Raw genomic sequence first — 23,371 nt, 5'->3', positions numbered from 1 at the left:
TTGCCAAGATAGAATAACATGTTTGTGTCACAAACTAAGGTATATTTCAAAAAAGCATTTTGCATTTTGCATTTTGTGATCACTTTAATCCCTCTATAACTCTATAATGTACTGTTATATTGAGATATCAGAGTAAGAGATCATAGGATACCCAGGCCTGCTTGCATAGAGGCTGGCTAAGCTTTCGATGTCTGAATCACTCAGGCAAAGGAAAAGACACATGGAGGAAACATGCAAAACAATAGGCAACAGGCTCCCCATCATACCAGGCCTGTGTTTAGAGATGATATTTATAAGGACATTTCCCTCTCAGAACAGCAGTGGCCATGGCAAATGTTTCACAGAAACAAATGGTGTTTTTTTTTTAAATAAGAAAATAAACTGTTTCCTTTATCGTGCTTGACCCATTCCACCTGGCATTCATCAGTGGCAGGGCCTGCATGTTGGTCCTGTCGGCTGCTCTCCTCCCTCTGCCTCTTTTATCACTCTAATGGGGTGCTATCTCCAGGCTGCTCTCTCCGGGTCTCCGTGGCCCCGCTCGGCCCTTTTCAGCGCGCATTCTTTCCACATCCATCCTGACACACAGGCGGATTTAACACATAATCAGGCCGGACGGGAGGGCAGCAGGAGAAGGGGGTAGGCCCGGCCCTGACAGGACTCGTCATGCTAGGACTGGGGAGACAGAAAGGCCCACACTAGTCATTCTCGCTCTGGCCTCTGCAAAAAAACGGGAAGGGAATCTTCCACATTTGCACACTGGAGCTCTCTCTGAGCCCCGTCTGCTGCAATATTGAGACAAATGGGGAGAAACTCAATATCCCAGCTGCCCTGCTTGGACATCTAGACTCCTCCATGCTTAGTAGTAATAAGGATTGTAACCTTGATTGGATTTGTGGTTGTAAAAGCAAGCAAGGAAGGTCAACTTTCAGTTTCTCCAAGACAGGGTGTCATTAAAGTGTTTTTGATCCTGGCACCAGTTTACCAGTGTACCAGTGCCAAAACAATACCTTAATAATTTACCAACTGAAACCTAACGTTCATGTTATACTTTCCACATCTGTGGTTGGTCCAGGGATGTGAATGTGCCAAATGCATGTTGGGGAACACAACTGTCTATGCAGACACCCAATGTAGTATAAACTGAATCAGAACTGTATGCCCTGAAAAGAATCTGATGTAGAATCTGACAGAGCAGTGTTGCTCTGGTTTCGGTCAGATTCCAGTCACATTGAGGCTTTTGCTCATAATAACGACGGTGACCTTGATTAGATTTGTGGGTTAAAAGCAAGCAAAACACATCGTTTTTTAGTTTCTGTGAACACTAGGAACTTGCATTATCTGAAATGTTTCAATACAGGTTCTGCTATGGAACTAGTTTGACTCACCAGGTGTAGACAGTTGGCATAAAGGAAGTCACTGGGCTCCCTTGCTTTGTCTCTATGATACCGTTTTTAAAATCCCAGTTGCTACATAAAAGAACAACTTCCAAGCTAGCAATGTGAATTAAATGAAATTTTGCCATTTTAATGCCGGGGCTCACCTCCCCATGTGAAAAACAGGTTCCCCTGACACTGTTTTGGTGACAGGGCACCATTGCTGCACCCTGGTTTGACTTTCTCTAGCACTGACAGAACACTGTGGAGATGGCCTAGCTATGTTAGACTGCTATGATACCTCAGTTTCAGTGTCAGAACTAAAATAAAAATGTATTTTAATGCTTTGTATCCATAATCGTTTAAATGAACCTTTACCTTATCTGCAAAGCCTGGAGGATCCACGATATTGTGATCCCCACTTCCACAAGGATCTCACTGATTCTGACCAAGCGTTCTTGGTCATATTTGATACTTGACAGATTTTTCTATGCAGTGGACATATTTTGGTATGCACTTAACTAAACCTCCCCAGAAAATAGGAGACTGCAGAGAAAACCAAAAAGGCAAATTTGGACTTGGATCTGTTTGCAAAGGCACAAGATTAACTGAGGGAAAAAAACACCAAGTGCCATGGCGTCACCCCCAGACAAGGGAAATGATTATTTTCTATTTTGGCCAGTAAGGGATATGTCAGGCTGTCGCATAAGGAGTCATTGGCACTCTCTCACCTCCCTCGCTGTCCCTCACCCGGAGTGTCATGACACTGCCAAAGCGTGAGCGAAATTGGATGTAATTCAAGAATGTTAAGAAGCTCAGCTCAGAGGGAAGAGAAATAAACCAAGATCTTACAAAAATAGAGAAATTGGTTTTCCCCCTTTTTTGTGTATGCGTGTCTGCATAAGATAAGGAGACTTTGTTTTATTCTGTGGGCCAGTGTGTGCTGAGATTGAGACTTTACAGTCACATGAGCGTTTGATTATCTCTATCCTACTTCTCTGAGGACCTCTCCTTTCTCAGGCTCCCTTTTTCTCGGTGTAAAATTGCTGACTGCAGCTTGTCCCCACACACATCACTGAATGAAAGTGCTTGACCACTGGAAGGGAAATTACAGATGCTGGCTCTGTAGCCTCCCGAGGAGCTGGCTGGAATGTAAGACTTGTATTCTTTCCTCTTTGTTTGACCTCAGCCTGCTTCTCTGAGGACTGACTAATTTCTTAGCGTCGTAAATAAGCTGGCTGTTGTGTCTAATGCGGAGCTTTTTTTTAACAGGCTCGTGTCTACAAGCACAAGGCATTGATTGGCTTTTATCTTCTTAGAAGCAGACCAGACTTACATTAATTGGCTTTTTTTTCAAAGAGTCACTATTAGGCACTTTATCCTTACTAATGTAAGTACATGTTGGGCGCTACATCTTCTTGTGCCGGTACTTAAGAGTCTGGGTTTTAGTGTGATGTTTAAACATGTTTATGCGTCAGTGTTTGACAGTAAGGTGTTAGTCATGCTGTCAGTTAAGAAGGCTACTGGGTGAACTGAGTTGGTGTAATTGCTTCGTAGATATTTCCACTCCGAAGCCAAGTGTTGCTGCAGGGTCAGCTGACAAAGTACCTCTCACTTGCTATCATCCCATCTTGGTGTCTCAGAAGAACAGTTTTCTCTTCAGCATCTGGTGCCAGGAACGAAAACTCGCCAGCAGCGAGTCAGTGTGTGCTGTATTACTGCTGCTGCCGCTGGGACAGGAATGCTGGGTCGGGATGGCTGTGTTTGTACTTGTCACTCACTGCACTGCCAGTGGTGGGGAGTGCTGCAGAAACACTTACTTGCCTGTGTCATGCAGGCATTCGATTTTTGAGGCCTCATTTGCCGCCTTGTTGCTTCTGTAAACATTTCCGGGTGCCAGTCGGACGCACTGATAAACACATGGACTTTGCTGACAGCAGCATAGAAAAATGTGTGTTTTGCTTGAATGAAAGGGCATGTTCAGTTTATGGAAACAATAGTTATAGTTTGTTTGTATCAGTTTTGATAACACTGGTCACACCAAAGTCAATTTCTGAGATTGGGAAACATGGCAATTTGGCGACAGTGAGTTGAAATGGGGCAAGAAAGTTGATCAGACAGGTTGTTAATGAGTTGACAGTTACATCAGCATGAGAACCAAAACTGATCATTTTAGGTTTTAGGTTTAAGAGTATGTATTGGCCACATTAAAGCCACATTATGTTAAAATGTATATTTTGTGTAATTTGGCGCTCACCAACCTAACCTGATGACACCACTGTGCAAAATCTAATCCCAGGTTTCTATGACATTTTATCAGATGTAATGTAGTGTTACATGCTAACTACTAACACAACTTTCTTACTATTCAATAGCCAATAGTCCAGCTCGACGTGCCTACAGCCTTTTATTTGGCAAAGACTTAGCCAGTTTGAGACTTTTGTCTCTTGCTTCTCCATGTTAGCTGTTTTTTTTCTCTTCTAAGCTTCCTCCATCAACATCCTCTTTGGTCTTTTCAGCACTGCCATGATGTTCGTAGAGGCTGCTAAGCCCGGTTCAATGGCCCATGTACCTGGCTCCATGCGCTCTGGTTCTGGTGCTGTGTTAGCAGAGTGAACACCAACACTCCCTGGTGGTACTCAAAGCAGAGTTTGCTAGAAGAGCTAATTTGTAGCTACAGTATGCAGCAGTTACAGGTTTCTTTCAGGAAACATTGTAAAATCACAGAGCTGAGACAGAGCAGCAGCAGGACATCAGAGGGAAAACCAGAAAACATGTTCTCCTTAAAATATGATTCAGTTTCACCAAAATCACTGATGTTTTTTTTGATGTAGTGACATGAAGTCTGCACACTAGGCTCCTCCCCACTCAACAAAGTTCATTGAGCGCAGAAACGAGAGACAGGCAGTGGTCTAGTTTCCAGCCTACATTATGTAACGCCTGAATAATCAAAATTATTTTTACACAACTTTAAGAGAAATGTCGTTAGGTCAGTAGTGTATGGTATGGCCGGTACCTTGAGTTTAGTTGTTCAAATTGTAATTAAGGGAGAAAATGCAAAGAAAATGCAAATGCTTTTAAAGCTTTGAAGAAAAAAAACAAAAAAAAAAAACAATGTTGTAATACATTTGAGTTTTCCAGTATAGCTGTGTTGACTTTCCAGATCACCCCCCAGTGGATCCTCTGGTCTGCTGGAGTGGTGGTGGCGATGGGAGATAGACTTGGTCCCTGCAGGGCTTTCCCACTCTGCACACTGGCCACCCAGCAGATGAGCTCTCAGAAAACCCAAAGGCAAACAGACACGCTGGCTTATCAGAATGTTTAAACAGCTCGGCATGGTGGGAGAAATCACGGTCTTAGACGGGATCTAGCCAATCTTTAACCTGCTGGAGAAAGCCCTTCAGTGTCATTATCAACATCCACAGGGGAGTGTTTACACTGCGTATCAGATTCTGCACCTAGACATGGTTTCCTCTGCTGTTTGTTAAATGTTCATCTCAACTGTACATACAGGAAAAAAAGCAGCTAAATATGATGAGTAAGCGCTTGTATACTCTGTATGTTCCGCCTGGTCAGCATTCAAACCCACCGCTTGCAGCCCCCTAATGGCTCTGTTTTCAATTACTGGCTGGAAAAGGTAAAGTCAGATTAGAGATAAAATCATGCACTTTTTCCTCTTGGAAAAAAAAAAGGTGTTGTTCCAGAAGGCTGTGGCAGTGCAATAAATGCAGAATGACAGGGCTTTCTTGTAGCTGGAATGGGGATACCCCGAGCCTCCTCTTCATGTCGCCCTGGAAGTGGTTGAACAACAAAACTCGCATGCCTCAATCCTTCTTATTCCAGACCTGTCACAGGGGCTGGTGTCCAATATATCCCCCTGGAAAAAGGAAATAAAAAAAGTAGCAGAAGCGAGATCTGTAATGGGGGTTGCCCAGTGAGAAAATCATTGCTCATTTCCCCCAGAGACTCATGAAAAATGCATTTTTGGTGTAATTTGATAGTTTGTATGCAGAACTATTCACAGAACTATAGATTTCTTACAGGTTGTTTAAGAAATCAGGTGGCCCAAGATTGCAGTTTTTCACCAGGCTTAGCTCTGTTTTGCACACACAGCCGGCCACAACCGATTAGCTGACTTCATGGCTAAAATGACCAGACCTGGAATATATAGTTTACTGCTTAGCAGTATTTAAACATTAACTTGACAAAAACATGTGATTCAGGGCGAGGCTGGCATGAATCATTGTATTTCGTTTGCTGTTTATGCTCTGCATTTGTCATTACTTGCTTTCATAGCTCTTTTGGGAAAAGAGGATCAGTCGTGATGTGAGGAAAATCTGTGAATTATTTTGGATTTAAGATTAATTCTTAAATTACTGTCTCACCACAGAGGCAGTGGTGTGTCACTCCTGATTAGTTGTATCAGACTGAGGTTGGTTTCCTGACTTGGTCAAATGTACAATGTTGAAATGATCCATGTGCTTGTGTTGGATGTGTACTCCTATCTCTCTGCTCTACTAAAGAATGTTTGCTCTCAGAGATAGGACTTGTTATAAACAAGTCAGACCTCTTTACTGACCTGAGGATTCATCAGAATAAAAATAGCCTTGTTATTTTCCTCTCAAAGTGAGAGGTTGCAGTTTATCCCTGGGCTAATGCTTCAACATGAAGCTTGCAATGCCATTTCATGGCTCAGCCTGCTTGATAAGGCCCGGGGGGGGGGGGGGGGGATCATTCAAATACTGGCTTCTTTAAGATGTGAACACAACGGTTTGTTCTGTCATGCTCTCTTCATGATGGGAATTCAGGTGTGAAGCAAAGAAGCGTTCAGACTTTGTTTGCACAGGACTAATATCACCTCGAGACATTCAGTGATTTATAATGACTGCTGAGATCATCAGTGAATATAACCCTGTGTGAACCAGGCTTAGCTCAGGTTTACTAAATAAAAAATGCTGTGAGAATTTCACGGATCTGTTGAGTTTCTGGTGATGGGTGGGTACAATTTGATTTGTTTTTGTATACCACCATGGCCGTATTAATCTATTACAGAGCCCGGGGTTAAAGAAGAACTGTGCCCCCACCAGTGTGAAAAACACAAAAATAATCAATTTTCAAATAGTCATTTAAAGAATGTAAACTTGTTTTTTCTTTTAACATGTGAGCTAAACTTCCCGATGCATGAACATTTAATGTCAAAACCAGGCAATCATCTTGTTCAAGCTAAACACAGCCAAAAAATACTTTAAATAAATAAACAAACAGAATAACTGATCAGACAATTAACCAGTAACCCTGTGGTAAGACTTGTCATCATCGTCACCATTTACTTAGCAAATGTATTATAAATGTGTAACTGATGTTCATATTACTTAATGTTTGATAAATACTATGTAGTTCTTCTAATATTTGGATGGCCATTATGGAGTTGAAATTACATTTATAAACCTTTGCAGTTGCTCAATAAATGGTTTATAAAGCATTGTATCTCAACAGTAATATAACTATAAATTCACCCTTTATTAATAATGGTTACTGGCAAAAGATACAGAAGTATTTGCTGCAGACTACAGAACAGCTTCTCTCCTCAGGCTGTGACACTCCGGATCTCATCCTCAATACTGCATCATGAATAGTTCATTTGTTTGACTTAACTATTATTAAGCAACTAGTTCGTATAATTTTTGTTTCGTCTGTGTATGTAGCTAAGGGAACAGGGGCTTTATTTTGAAATCTGGCCTAGACGATTTATTCTGTATTGCCCTTTCTCAGTTTTTCACAGAAATTAAGCTGTGAGATTAAGCACCGCACTCCACTTATTTTTTCAATGTAATTTCAATATGCAGAGTTTTGGGGCTGACTGATAAATCACATCAGATCCATACATGTCTGTGCAGAGGTATACATTTGATTTTTGGCTCTCTTTTCCTTGGCCTCAATCTCTTTTTTTCTTCCTTCTGCAGCATGCGGCCGTGGTTTCTACAAGTCTTCCTCCCAGGACCTTCAGTGCTCTCGTTGTCCTGCACACAGCTTCAACGACCGCGAGGGCTCCTGGCGCTGTGACTGTGAGGATGGTTACTACCGGGCCCTCTCTGACCCTCCATCTGTGGCCTGCACGAGTAAGTCTGCCATGACGTGGCTAGGTAACCACAGTGCAGATCACTTGGTGGGATCTGAATTTAAACAGCTACACATGCAAGGGAAAAAAAAACACACGCCAGACCTGTTCAGTGTGTATGCAGTGGTCTTATGAAAGCCCCAGATGTGTTCCAGAGCAGTTCCTCTGCCTCCCAGTATGTCATTATAATTATGTTTGCAGGCTTGCATGTCTGTTTTCTGTCTTAGCTGGTTGCTAATGATGAGAGGAGCAATTTGCCATTTCCCGTCTGAAAGATTGCAATTACAGTCAGCAGCGGCAGCCCAGGCAGCACCCTGCATCTTCATTTGTCCTGGCCAGTGTAGCAGTTATGTGACAGCCATTGATGGCTTATTTACACAGGCCGGGGGATTCAGACTGAAGGGTGGAGCTGATTTGCTTCTAAATCCGTTCTAAAACACGGATGGTTTTTTTTCCCTCCCACTGCGTACAGCTACTGTTCAGGGGTAGTGGCACACCACAGCGGGGCAATGTTAGCACTTCTTTATCTCTGGAGGTGAACAGCAACCGTAAACATAATCTCTGCACCTTATCTGCGTGTCTTCGTTCTACCGATAATGTAAGTTACACAAGACTGGAAAGGCCCACAGGCTTGTGGTTGCTACTTACATACCTCTGTCATTCTTTTTCTGATATATATAAATTAAGAAAGGGAGTGGATAAATTAACATTTCATTTTGTGGTTTGTACCGTTTTCTGTTGATTAAAAGCAACAAAAACCGACATGGTTATGGGGGAAAATCAGCACGCCTCGTTCACATCCTGCTGCTTTTTCCCTGAACACCTAAAGTAGGCCAAGTCAGAATCCCTAATGTATGTACGTGTGTGCGCATGTGTGTGTGTGTGTGTGTGACAGAGAGAGACTGCTGGAGAGATATTATGCAAGCAGTGGAATGTTATAGTGCTGCATTGGCTTGTCTCTGCATTAAATCAAAGAATCAAAGAGAAGATTGTATGGACTGGAGTTAATGTTGTAGATATCACATTCAAAATGGTTCTATGTCATTTATGGGTGTGTGTGTGTGTGTGTGGAGCAGCTCGTCGAGCAACATCTTTGTCTCCGCCTGCCCCTGAGTCTTGTCGCACCTTTTCTTACATTCTTTAATTACACTTTTGTGGAAAAATAATGTTTCTGCTTATCTTACATGAAAGAGAAAATATATTATCAGGAAAAAATGTCTTGCCAACTGTTTTTATTAAAATAGAAGGTTTGAATATCATCACTTGTGTAAGAAAGTTATTCCTCTCGTATTATTAATGAGCGACAATTTCCCACGAACATTATCTATCATCGAGACATCAGCTTTCTATTTGCATTTTGGCTGGCTGTTATCCTACCAATGCTTGGAAAGTCTGAAAGAAATGTTTTCAGTATTTGCATCTGCTCCCTCAGCATGGCAGCAAGTGGACTGTCCAGAGAGTCAGACATTTTTTGTTTTGTTTTTTGGTTGCCCCAGTGCAAAAATAGTACGTTGGATTAATGCTCTAGCCTGTGGAAGTCTTTGCCAAGGACTTGGGTCAGAATTTCCAAAGGATGTTACTTTATGCATAATCTCGAGCGCCTCTCTCCGCTGTTCTAATAGAGTAGCTAAGGTTAGTTTGTTCACACTGAACCAAGCAGCGGCGAGGTAAAGCCGCTCCAGTGTGTCATTTCGTACAGCATGCCCAGGTTGTGGAACCAAGAGAGGCGTGATGGTACACGTCGTGACATTGAGGCCCGTTTCTTCCATCTCGCCTCTGCTGCTGCTCTGATACAACCTCCGGAGGCAGATCCGAGGCAGAATGAAACTCTGCCTTCTCTCTGCCTCTGTAACTTTCACACAGATGGCGAGGCAGAATTTTGGCGCATGATTCCCGCCTTGAAAGTGCAGTGTGAATGGGGCTATAAACTAACAACCAGCTTCCAGTTCCACAGAGTCCCTTTAAACAAATGTTGGTTTTAAAGCCATGTCTACTGATTATTGTGCGACCTTGTCTGAACCTGAGCACTCGTGACACCTTGAGAAACGATGGTTGATCAGTCGGTCGTCATGCCCCTTCAGTCTTCCCCTTTCCAACTGGATCAATGACCCAAAATAGTGGCCAGACATTGCTAATCCTCATATCAATACATATTAGGTCAACCTGATACACAACAGCTTTATGGCATTTTTCTTGATTTCTTGGAACAAACATATCTTCAGCTATTCTCAAACAGAGAGATTTTATTTCTCATCCCAAAGGGGAAATGGCCTCGCCGCTTGATGATGTGATTCCACTCTGGTTTATTCCCATAAGTGCCTGACACAGATAGGGACAGAAGTCAAGCTAAGTAAATTTGAGGCCGGCCAGTGGCCGCAAACCACCAATCTCATCTGTATATCACAGATGCAACCATACAGATCCTGTTCTAAAAGACAGGTCCATTACTCACTCCTCCAACCATCCTAATCGGATGTTAACGCTTCACTCTAGCATCTCCCACTGATCAAGGGCAAGACTCACATGCAGCAGCAGAACAGGAGAAAGTTCCCACTTCTTTGCAGTGTCCTCTGGCTGTTCCCCTCTGGGTAATCACCTTGGCCAAGTAGCGCCGTAATTACTGAAGTTGCCTAATGCACACTTTCCATTATTCATTTTCATTAACTCAGGGTCTACACTTGATGACCCCATACCATTATATGTAAATATGTATTTTTAACTTGTATGAATAGCTTCACCCTTTTCCTCATTCACCCGACGCAATTTTTGCACAGCTTTTGTACGTGCATTTCCTCATTCATCACTGGATTAAGTCAGTGTGACCAATCGTCACTGTGATTTCAAGCCTTATCCAGACCAGGAGTGAATAGTAATTGAAAATGAATTTGCAGTGCCTGAACAAATAGCTTGATTGACAGATTTTTTTTAATAGGGGTTTGTAAAGCCACCATAACGTAGGCCTTAGAAAAACAGTGAGATGGATCTCTGGCACACAGAGATTAAGAATGTGTCTATGAGGATTTGAGAGGAAATGAGATGACGATGTAATGTGGGGACATGAAAGCCAAATCCACCCTGAATAAAGATGAGGGAAGAAGTTGCAAAAACATAACTCCAATACAATGTACCCTATGTGGTAAGTGTTGAGAGGGTGAGGGAGGAAAATGATTTTGTTTGTTGAATGTTTATCCCTGCCATTCACGTGCAAAGTTGTGAGAAAATGAGATTATGCTGACGGCCATGGGAGGCATTTTCTCCAGGGGCAGGGCACAGACTGGAGTTGCTGACAGGTTGGGGAGTGTGCATCAATCACGCAACAGGTGTGAGCAGTGCTGGTGCAAGCTCGGGGCAGGAAAGGGCAGTTGTGAGCGGTCGTCTTCTCCTCCCAGTCCCCGCCGCCCCCCTTAAAAATGTGCCACCTCAACAAGTTGATGTCCATCAGAGGGCCCATCCTGCCTCGAGTTGCTAGGTGACTGTGAAAGGGCTGCAGAATGTAGGCACAGACTGAAGCACAGAGCCAGGAAATCCTAGTTTTGTTATATTTTGATTGACAGCAACATCGTTTAAGATCATGCATGATGAATTCATTTCATCAATTTCATTTGTTAAGATCCTATATCCTGAAAGAGTTTGACTAAATACAGAACATCAAGCGCATTTAGATAAAATCAGAGGAGTTTAGTATAGGTTATAGTAATAAGTATGGTTTAGGTAAAAATGCAGAATGTATACGAAATGCATACGCAGGACTGAAACTGCTAAAATAAATGAAATATGAATTCATTAATTAATGCCATTTAATGCACTGAAAACTAAAACTAGTACTTAAAAAAAAGCATAGGCATTAATTCATTTGTATGTCATCGTATTTGATTTTACATTTGATATATTTATAAAAGTGTGAACTCAACTCTGCTTTAACGTAAATAAATAGGGTAGCTAATTAACACAAAGGCAAAAAAGAGGCAAATTAAATAATAATATTGATGTATGCCACATTTATGACTTTATCTTTATTTAGAATTATTTCTGGTGCATGTAATTGCATATCAATTTACTTTTTTGAGTCATTTATTTATTGCTTTAGTTTAGTTAGTTATCAGCAAAAATTGTAAGCAAAATGTAAGCAAACATTGGAAATGATACTGTTCACAACACGAAGCCTCTGTCCCCGTCCTGGTCATGCACATGTAAATTCTATGTAAATTGCTGCATTCTGTTTACTTCACATTGTAATTAGAAGAAGCCATGCAAATCTGTATTGCAGCAACTCACGACAAAAAACCCAAAACAACACATGTATGGACCTCTAATGGTTTGTATGAAGACATCATGCTAGTGATTTATCTCCTCATAATGGATTAGGCCATTGTTCTAAGGATTATTGTCTCAAAACATGCCAAGTTATGACATATATTGAGTTCAGTGCAGCACCAAGGCAGCATTGGGAAGCCCTCAAGCTGAAAAACCTCTTCTTCGAGCACTTCTCTTCTGCATGGCTTCCCTCATACAGGTCTGCTCCAGCCACATCATTAGAGGCTAGGTCACGGGGTCACAACACACATTTGTAGAGTGAGGATTACCTCATGGGTGATTTGAATACCACTCACCCCTGCTGCCCCTCTCCCCACAGCTCCCCAATTAGCGCACAGCCAGCTAATAGGCTATGGAGGGTTAAGGCAGCCCAGAGCACCTCTCAAGGCCGATAAGCACCGGATTCTTCTCTCCTAAGCTTGGATTTGCTCAGGTCTCACAACTCTGCACAAAGTGGAGATGGGCTCTGAAACATGATCTAAAAATGATCACTTACTATGTATTCTATATGGTAGGTTATTAGGTGTAGTGGATACTTAGATGCAGCTGAAGGCTGTTCTCACCACTGTTGCACAAGGGAGTTCTTTAATTATTCCACACATTCACAGGTTCTTCTTTAAAATCTGTTTCATGTTAGCATTGCAAATGATGTAGCAGGAAACATAAGCTGTGCATGCACTTATTCCATATTTATGCACAACAACAAGGATACCCTCTCTGTCTGTCTCTCTCTCACACACACACACACATACACTCATGCTTGCCCATGCTTGGTCACAGTGGTAGTGTTGGAGGGAAGCTACCAAGTGATTGAGACATTTCAGGCTGTGGGGGCTCTGGCAGGCTAATCCGTGAAATGAAACTTGACTGGGAGGAGGGGTGAGAGGAGAGAACACGAAAAGATAAGACAGAGTGGGGGTGTGAGGGACAGAAAAAAAGGAGTAAAAAGAAGAGGGAGAACGACAAGCCCTTGAGCTGTAAGGATGAGCAGACAGACAGCAGAGGCTCAGGATGTGGCGTTAATCTGTGCTGTAGGTGAAGTGGGGGCAGGAGAGTTTCATATTCCTGAGTCCAGACAGAGCATGTTCAGCAAAACAAAGTGACGCCAGAGCAGACGAAGAAGAAACAGAAGACAGGTTCAGTATGCCTTAAACAAACTGGGTCATATGATGTGTCACAACACCTTAAGGTAAAAATGTGTACACCTTTTTATAAGTGTCCACGCTTAGAAGGCTACTTAGCCTTCCCCTCTGCCTCCATATCTGTCCACTAGCTTTCAAATAATGGTTTGTCTTTTGCACATCTTTAAAGTCTTCATGTGACAAATCACAGTCTTTCCTCAAAAGCATGCATGGCAATGTACACGCGCAACAAGACCAAAGGGAAAGAAAGCTTGCGAGAAGCTCAAAATCTACTTCCGCAGATATGCACACATTAGCTTGTCTGGTAGGAGAAGGTTTGCTAACTTGTTGAACCAAGGCCCAGTTCTGTTTCAGCAGCCCAGCAGAATAAAATGTTGGCAGTTAACATTGCTGCAAAAATGCAAATATATATATGTGACAAACACACCACATTAACTTTCTTACAATATGTGTCATATCACATCCACATTACTTGTGCTGTATATGAGCAGTCCAAATGTGAAGGGAATGATGGTAGAGTTACAGCTAGGCAAGAGGGCTACCAAGCCATTGACCACAGTTTGAGACTATGTTTCTACATTTGTAAGTGTGAACCTGCTAGACATATATTATATATTATATATATATTTTAGCGAGAACATTGTGACATGCTTCAGCCTTTGTGGCATCCAAAGCAGGTAATTTTGGCCCAAACGTGATTTTTTTTCTTACCATAACCAAGTGGTCTTTGTGCCTAAACCTAACCAGAGCACAAGGACAGCACTGTCACGATATAGAATTCTAAATTAAACGTAAAGTTTCAACATATCCGTGGTTTGCAGACTGTCACTGTCAGAAGAGCCAACACACACTTTATCCAAAGCAGACTGAGGTCTTTTCTGGAAGAAAGACAAAGCTTGCAGGGTAATGAAAAAACACAAAGGTCACACAGATCTAGGGCCAGTCTAATTGTTGAGAAATCCCTGCTTTGATCTGTGGCACCTGAGACCCAATGAGAGTGGCACGAGCAAAATGAGATGTTATCATCGCTAACCGTCGCCAAGGAAATGCTAGAATAAAAGATCTCAGAGGTTCAGGTGGGAGCTAGGAGGTATGTGTGCACATGTGCGTGGGTGTTGTTGTGCGTATGTGCCGAGGCACACCTTCCCTTTGTCTGCAGTGAAGATTGAGAGTGTGGGTCGAGTGTCAGTGCCAAGGCTGGAGTCGAGTGGCACTATCAGCAGTCACTCGTCTCCACTTCACCTGCCACAGGTGGCTCTTTCATCTTGCCAGTCCACAGTCTGTCTCTTATTTTCCCCGATAATCATGAATATGGATGTCTCCATTGAGCCCTCGGTTCTAATGGGTGGAACAGGGAAAAACAACTAAGTGCTGTATTAATGAGCCCGAATATTGTGATTGCAGTTTTGGCTCTATGCATATGCATGACCTATTTTGTTTTGTGACAAATTTAATGAGTTTAGAGGTCTCTCCCCAAGATTCCCTCAAAGAATATTTCCTGAGAAAAAAAAGAACCGTTTAAATTTAGCAGAAAGCAAAATGAAGATGTTTTTAAAACACATGCATAAACAAAGAATACAAGTCATATAATCTTTACTGCATTAGGGGGAGTTTATTTATGTCAACATCTGGGCCATAAAAGCCAACAGCCTGGAATTTGAAAGATGAAAGCAGTAATTTGTTATTCATTGTTTTACGAGATGAGCTAATCTCTTTGCCATTACGTGAACATTTACTGGCAAACGGTCTGTGGTCCTGTGCACTGTTGATGACATGGAGCTAGTTGTTATTGTATGTCAAGTGAAATTGTATATGGCAGTTACAGGACAGTGATAATCCAGGTTTAAATCTTGTTCATAAATTTTGTGGGTGAGTCTTTTTTTTTTTTTTGTAGGGCATTAACTTTAAGTGTCCTGCTGTCTAAATGATATACCTTTCCAGGGAAACCCAGTAAAGCTGCTGTCTCCAGCTGGTTGTTGTATATCTTCTGAGAACAGGAAACCTTCGAGAGTGGCTGTCTGTGGGCTCTGATTCCCTGCTAAGCTAACTATGTAACCAGGTTTGAATCATTTCCATAGCAGCTGCAGATTTTATGCTGTTAACAATCACCATGTAAACAAAGCCCTTAGTCCATCTGGATGAATCACCAGCCATGTTTGCATGCATGAGTACACTGTTAAAAGACATCAGGTTGGTTTAAAATTAAAATATAAAGAATCAGGCTGCCTTAATGCTGCACTGATTTTTATTTGTATATCAACAAGGGATTCCATGACCAAAAGGGTCTCTCACAGTAAAAAAACTAAAGTTTTTAGCATCTATCAGCTGATATTTTCTTTCTTTTTTTTTTTTTTTTTAATGGCAAGCAACTTTACTGTTGTGGTTCACTCCCTCGCTCTCATTGGTCTCATTTTCAGCAACATCAGGCAGCTTGAACTGCATCAGATGAATGGAAATAGTAACTAGCTGATGAACATAGATTAACATTTAGCAGACGTTGGTGGAGGCCAAAAAGTGCTGCATAATGAAAGTCATATTCAAATCTGGTGTCTGTGCTGTGTCAACTTAATCTGTCCACAGGCAATAATTTGCTAGCAAATTTGTCATGGCCATCATTTACTAATTATTTTTAGGTATTTTAAGTTTGTTTTTTTTCCCCCCTCAAGTGGCCATAAAGCTTACGAAACTTAAGAAACTGAGGTCAGCTACTGTCAAGTTACATTTTGAAGAGCTGATAAGCCAATAAGCCTTCATTTCTAGTTAAAGCAGATTCAGATCTGATCATTAGTTTGCCACCCTACCATTTCATCACACCTCTTACTGCTAGTGGCTAAATAAAGTCAGGATAAGTGTGCATGCATAATCATTAAATCTGCGGTTGAAGTGCTTTGATACATACAATAAAACAAGGAACAAAGAAGACTTTCTGAAGAATTTTATTTCAAATGCAGTGCACGCTGGGAGGCTAATAAGCTTGCTTTTTAATAACTTAATTTGATAAATTCAGTCAACCCTCTATCACACATCATTTTTTATGGTAAGTTCTTTAATCTTTTTGAATGTGATAATTACACAATTTAAGTGTATCTATGTGTAAACTGAAAACCCCCCAACACTATATAATCTTGAAATCAAATGTATTTCATTGTGTAAAGGGAAGTGATGGAGCATTGAGGGGTAATGGGTGAGTTAGAAGAGTGTACTGTCTTGTAATTCATAAAAACAGCGACTTAAAAACAGTGCCGCATGAAATCATTCTCCCTTTGAAACTCTGGGCTACACTCCTTGATTTCACAGCCTTCTAAGACTGACCTTGGTGCCTGCCAGAGCTCACTTCCTTTCAGTGTACCTGTACCTTTTTTTGGGATCTGAGTTTTATTATAATTGAGTGTGAGTGCTTGGCTCTGGGGCTGGAGCTGGCATGTCCTATAGTGTTTTTTTTCTCTGAGAGAACAGTGAAAGCACAGATCCAGTCAATGCACACCCTTGGCTGTCACTTTCCTTGGCACCCAGTTATTTAATTCTGGCTTCCTACTTGTCCACCTCTGACAGGACCTCCCTCAGCGCCACAGAACCTGGTCTACAACATCAACCAGACCACGGTTAGCCTGGAATGGAGCCCGCCAGCTGACACGGGTGGCCGCAACGATGTCACCTACAGGGTTATATGCAGGCGTTGCAGCTGGGAACCCGAAGAGTGTGTTCCGTGTGGGCCCAATGTGGGATACTCCCCCGCACAGTCAGGATTAGTGGACACTTATGTGACGATCCTGGACCTGCTTGCCCACGCCAACTACACTTTCGAGGTGGAAGCTGTCAATGGGGTGTCAGACCTGAGCCGCACACAGAGGCTGTTTGCCGCGGTCAGCATCGCTACTGGTCAAGCAGGTAAGGACTCCTACACTCAAACACTTATAAAGATGGATAATTTTGATTTACACTTGGAAAGTTACTCTGCAATGTTCTTGTGTGAGGTAAAAGTGCTTTTTGAATTACAATTAGTGTAACATTTTGGGAAATAGAGCCTATGAATGCAAAAAGATTGGAAGCAGGAGGAAACGACTTTCCTTGCTATTTTTTACGTTCAGACAAACACCTAGCAGCACATCTAACATTCACTCAGTAACACTTTGTATTTTGTTTGTTTAGACCTTTAAATACTACATTGTACTTACGTAACACTTAATGCCCACAGGTCATAGGGTTGAATCTTTGACAAAAAGTGAATATGTTCTATTTCTATTTCCATAAATGAACCAGTTTATTAAAAGCTGAAGTTGGAAACAGTGTCCCTCACACCAGTCTATGCACAGCCCCAGTCTATCCCCCTTTGCTCCAGTTGAGAGAGCATTAGACATTAGGAACATGGCGATTGGCAGTTTAATTTTGAAACCCTCTCATATGCAAACTATGGTAATGATTTTCCATTAGCATTAATGACCATAGTCGGATATGATCCATAATATATCCAGTATGCATATTACCTAGATTAATTTAATGTGTATATCAGCACCATAGTGGCAAACATTATTAGCTTAGCAATGATGCAGACTCCCAGTGGTACCTAAATAGCTAGTACTGTATTTGCAGCTTAGTCTCAAGGGAATCAGCCATAATTAAAATGCTGTATTTTGCGGTGACAAACTCTGAAGCCTTTTTTATTCATTATTTCTATGGATCCACCCAACAAGATTTCTCTTTCATGCTTGAGCATCCATGAAATACAGTTGGCCCAAAAGAGTGCTCTGACTATGGTGACTCAAAGAAGGCTGCAGGGTATAACTGGGTGTATAACCTCTCTCTCTGGCAAACTACACCTGCCCTCTGCCTTGTGATGGCCAGTCCCGCTACTTTTACATCATCTTCATAGTGGTTTATTCAGTCACATAGAAACATCTCTATTGGGTTCGAGAGAGTGTAAGAGACAGAGAGAGAGAGACAGAGACAGAGCGAGACAGAGAGACAGAGAGAGAGAGACAGAGAGACAAAGAGAGAAAGAGAGAGAGATAGAGAGTGTAAGAGACAGAGAGAGAGAGACAGAGACAGAGCGAGACAGAGAGACAGAGAGAGAGAGACAGAGAGACAAAGAGAGAAAGAGAGAGAGAGAGAGAGAGAGAGAAAGAGAGAGAGAGAGAGAGAGGCATTGACTTGAATGGATGTGTGCTGGATGTAGTGTTGGGGATGATGTATTTCGTGATGCTGGGTTTGTGACAGAGACACGCGCTGGAATGTGCCGAGGGGTTGTCAGGCCAAGGACACGAGGATGGTGGGCAGAGGACGACCTGCAGGAAAACCCGGAAAAAACAATTAACACATGCTCTTTTAGAGTCGCTCATAATTATACGTGGCATGTTGACAACAGACAATTACTCAGTTAACCCGGTGGAATATTTTGCCATTAGCTATTGTGAAACAGAGTGGCGTGCTTGGCCAAGATGGTGTCATGTTTATTATTTCGAGTAAGTGGCACCATTTAACGTGTGATAACACTGTAATATAGAATTGGCCCAGATGGACCAGGTCGCAGATAATTTTTTGGATGAATTCCATTCAGTGTGGATATGTAATAGTTTGTATCAATCATCAATATCGCTACATTTGCTAAATTTTATTTCAATAATAATAATAAAGTTGCCTCAATTTCACAGTTGCAGGGTATCAGGATGGACTAGTCTTTGAAAGACTGCAGATCATGATGTAATACTGAAATAGCTCTTTGAAATCCAGACTTATCAAATTCCTTTTGTGGCTCTTTAAGGCAGGTTGACCCTCTCCATCTGTTTAATGCTAGGGATGGTCTGGGACAGAATACTGCCATCATATGAAGGCTGAAATTACTGAAGCAATGACATTACTAAATCAAATGTGCAGAGGAATAGTCACACATTTGTTATGGTTCCTTTAATACATTTTGGCTAAAATCAATTTGTATCTCTGAAGTAGGATAAGTCCAACAAAACATAGTTTCTGATTGCCTTGACCTATTTGACTCTTTCCTGGCCAGTTTGGTTTCACTTTTTTTTTTTTTTTTTTTAACAAAAACTACTTTGTAACATTTGACAAAAAAATCTTAAAGCAACTTGAAGTCCATTTATAAGCTTTTAAGTTGTATCTAACAGACATCACGATGAAACTATAATCATAACTCACCAGTAGGGATGAGCCAGTACTTGACACAAATGTTCTTTTCACAAGGAAGATTATTCTCTTGGTAAAATATGTCAATATTTGTACTTGTGATGAAGGAAAATCCTAGCTTTATCAATTCAAATTTCTGAAAACATTTTTGTTTAAGCACAACTCAATTACTGGTTAAGCCCCTCCCACTTCAAGCACAGATACTGATAGAGATAATGGTGTACTCTCAAGGTTTCGGCTGACTTGTCACTCAATAGTCAGAATAAGGTTTATATTGATGGTCAGTGATGGGTCTCTCTTGTTTCCCATTTGCTGCGGGGCTCATTGTCCTGCTCACCGGACCCTCACTGTGTCCAGCGCTCTCTGGGCAGTTAGGGAATGCTTGAGCGCCTTGTAATTGGAACATCGGAGCTTCCTAAAACAATCGGTCCTTCCTGAGCAAGCATGCAGGACCACTCATTAGAAAATGACTGCATTAGTTAAGCTTTTATGGCTCATCATTCAGAATTGATTAACCTTTGCGTGGTGAAGTGCTGCAGACTGTAGCTCTGAAAGAACCTTAAAAAAGGGAAGCCCTCTCCTCTATCCCTTCCCATTTTGACCTCTTGCATGATAATCAGGATGAACATAGGCTCCGAGCTGGGGACTCGGGGAATGAACACGCAGTGTGTGAATGCAGATGGTGATCCATCTGATGAGGAATTCACACCTCCCCTAATTACACCAAAGGAAATGTCTGAAGCGAGGCTGGAACTACACAAGGTGCTGAGTGCTTATTGTTCCCAGAAACCTAATTACCTCTCAGCTCTGTCTTAAATGAGTTTAAGTAGAGACTGCGAGTTCTTAAGCTTGATTTCTTCAGCTCCATCCTTGCAGCCGTTGAATAGAAATTTCGTCATGTTGAGGATTTTCGCCGTCTTTGCCATAGCTGTATGCTGGAAGTTAAGAGTGTGTTTCAATCAGCACTCCATTGTAAGTCAACAGCATCACAGAACCGGCATTGGGGGCCCTAGGAGGCCCTCTGTGCCTTAGCTTTCCTCAAGCGCACTTGTAAACAAGGCCTTTTGTTCTTCCAGCACACTTGTGAGTGGGCACCGCTCATAGAATAACCATTAATATTTATTCAAGCGGATGTTCACATCTCTGGGCCAGAAACATCACTGTGGGGAAGGGCACAGAAATAGGATTTGAAATTAGTTATGGGAAACACTACAGGACCTGTGTGTGGTTGTGTGTGTATGTGTGTGTGTCTTTGTGTACACATTCAGCTTGACACCATCGAAATGGGGTTGTGGTGCGATCAGTAAGCGGTATAAACAATAAAATGAGTAAAAGGTGGAGCTAGTGGAAATTGATTTGAATGTTGACTGCTTGTGAGCACAACACTGTTACTCTCAGATAGCAACTTTTGTAATAGTTGAGCTGTGCTTAAGTATTCACAGGCTCCATGGGTGAGTCAGAGCAGAAAACAGGGGGTGTGACTTAAGCAGATGCATTATTTAGACTGTGGTGAGTTTGACTAGAAATGCCTCAGAATGTCACTGCTGTCATTCCAGAACCCCTAAATAGATGAAGACATTGTTTCAAATCGTACATCTGTGTTTGTGTGAAGCCCTTTTGACACATGGGTGTAACCAGTGTGGCAATATGTAAACAATTTCTTTTAATTTAGGTTATAATGCAGAAAGGAAATGCTTGGGATAAATTATAATTCTTTCTTTCACACTGAGGTTTGTATTGTTATGACCATATTTACGTTTATTGTTGGGATTCATCCTCTCCTGGCTGTAGTTATTATTACACTAAGCAAAGGAGGAGGCCGGGCAAAGTGGTATAAAAAGAAATGAATCAGCACCGGGAGGAGCTCGGTGGATGAATGCGTCCAGAAACTCACAACTTTCACCCAAAAAACTGCCCTTTGTGTCCAGTGTGAAACCTTAACTCACTTTGCATTATGCACCACAATGCAACATAACATAATTTTGAGTTACATTATATAGTTATTTTAACTAAAAACATGATGTTTTCATGAAGAAACGAAGTAGTTTTGTGATAAACCTAACTGAACTGTGGTGGTTGGACGACTGTTTGTTTCGCTTGTCGTCGGTACACTGCAACACCTAGGCTGTTTTGGGAATGGTGATATATGTTGTTTTTGGAGTCATTTGCAATAAGCCTATTAGGTCATTTATGTATGAGGATGTGTCGAACTATACACTGATGACCAATCACGTTGAATGTTATACTGCATTTCTGCCAGTGCTTCTCCTTGAATTCTACACAGTGGTCCTTTAAGGTTGCAGTCATGCCTTGTCTGTACAACAGTTACATAGTTTATAATCAGTATGACTAGATTGTCTCTAAAAGCCAAGAAGTATATTGATGTCATTCCAAAACATGCACGACTAAACACACATGATAAGATAGGAGTCATTGTATTGCATTTGAAGGCTTTGTGTAAGTTGCAATTCTCACATACTTAACATCTGAGGAATTTCATAATCAGCCAACATAGTTATCTTTGGTATTTATTTTTAGCCATTCTTTGCTTCATTTGTTGTGCAACACTGTGTGAATGTAGGATGATGTTTCGGTCCCCCTCAAGTACAAACCTACTTAAACATTCAAAGATAACAACAGGCTATTCCCTTCAGTACAGTATCTCAATGCAAAAGGAAAAAGAAGAGGCGCATAAGAATGTAAGCTAAGCATCTCACTTTGATCTGAAAAGCCTCAGTGCCCTTGCATTGTGTGAGAATCAAATATTCCCATTTTGTTTTGTTGCTTCACTGTCCTCCAGTGTCTGGAGTTCAGAAAGGAAGATAGCTCTGAGTTTGATCAGAGATCACATGATCATTAAAATATTAAATGTTCAGGGGTGCAAATTGATACCCCAGCTCCTCAGTGGTAATCAATATGGCCACTTTGACACTTTATAACCCTAAATGGAAATTGTTCAGTGCATTTGTGAAAGTAACACTTGGGGAACAATAAGGGCATTGATTTATCCCTTTTTGTGTTGTAATCTGCCATGGTGGCCTTAAACAGAAGGATTGATTGATTCTGAGCAGTCCCCACTGACCAGTGCCAGCCAGTGTAATTTTCTAGTTAAGCGGATCCTCCTTTGTAGCATTTGTCCCCGGTTTTACGTTACCTGGGAGCCCATTCTTTTCACCGCCCCCCCGCTCCACATGCTCGCGGTAATTTGATGAGAGCTGGGCAAAGCAGTAAGATTCAACAGCTGCAATAAAACTGTGGTGGTCTCAAAGCAGCAGCTCGGAGCACTTAACCTGTAGCTTTTCTGTAAATGCCTCCTGATTTGTCTGTCACCCAATCCGTCAGCAATGAATAATTTTCATGGAAGGTGCACTTTAATTACTTTCCCATTTAAATGGCATTATCGTGGCCTATCTAGGTAATTAATCTCACCAAGTATCCTGTTTCAGCCTTTTATTGCTGGCAGACGAGCTCCCTAAATCCCCCCGAATCTGCCCTGCTTGAATGAGCCCTCCCTCATAGAAGCTGGCGTTGCCTCTTTCCCCTTCACTTGGTCCCTATCGCAGACATTGGACAGTCTTTTCTCTTGGTGCAGGAAGCCTGTCAGAGGAACGGGCTGTTTCACTGCGTTGGAAAGGACACAGGCAGACTGCATGCAGGGCTGTGGTTTAGAATAGGCCTTCTCTAGTAGGCTACAGGTTTAGAGGGCTGATAGCCGCTAATGGCCCATATCCTGTATGGATATTCAACATCTGTAATTTTCTTCTTATCGACGGATTCTATGAAGACACTGACACCAACAATGAATGTATCCTAGCACATATTTGTGTGCATGCATCTTCCTCTGTGCCATGGTTGATTAAAAACGTATTAAAGTTATTGTTAAAACACTAAAAGACTTGTACTGTACTGAGTGACATGTTCCTTCGTCACCATGACTACACAGATCATTTTAACTCAATCTCACAGACACTTTCTGCAGTCATAAATACTCAGAAGAACACCAAATGTGTATCATTCGCACTCAACATTAGTGAATTCACCCACACGCTAAGGAAGTCAGAAAGTATTGAGAAACAGATTGAAACGTTATTGATTTGGGTTTAATGGTGGGGAGCTGCTGACAATAAAAAAACATGTAAAGTAATTCCATGCCTTTCAGTTATACTTCACCATTTTTATGTCAAGGTCCTTGAAATAATGTATTGTTTACAGTGGTAAGGTGATCAGTGAGAAAAGGCTCAATCAGCATTTGTAAGGGTCATGTCAGATTTTCTAGACCTTGCAAA

The 23,371-nt window shown here is 41.7% G+C and overlaps 1 protein-coding gene across 4 annotated transcripts in view; it reads left to right on the top strand.

Annotated features, from left to right (window-relative positions):
* epha7 (eph receptor A7) overlaps positions 1-23,371 on the top strand; it is a 92,347-nt gene that overhangs the window by 14,513 nt on the left and 54,463 nt on the right. For all 4 annotated transcript variants that reach the window (XM_030404545.1, XM_030404544.1, XM_030404543.1 and 1 more), the window contains exons 4-5: positions 7,337-7,492; positions 16,500-16,835. In XM_030404545.1, the coding sequence (XP_030260405.1) occupies positions 7,337-7,492; positions 16,500-16,835 (492 nt within the window). The remainder of the gene's footprint in view (positions 1-7,336; positions 7,493-16,499; positions 16,836-23,371) is intronic.

This window comes from Sparus aurata, chromosome 22, assembly GCF_900880675.1.
Source record: "Sparus aurata chromosome 22, fSpaAur1.1, whole genome shotgun sequence".
Classification (NCBI taxonomy): Eukaryota; Metazoa; Chordata; class Actinopteri; order Spariformes; family Sparidae; genus Sparus; species Sparus aurata.
Note: the sequence above shows the minus strand (reverse complement) of the source record. Positions and strands in the feature narration are given on the sequence as shown.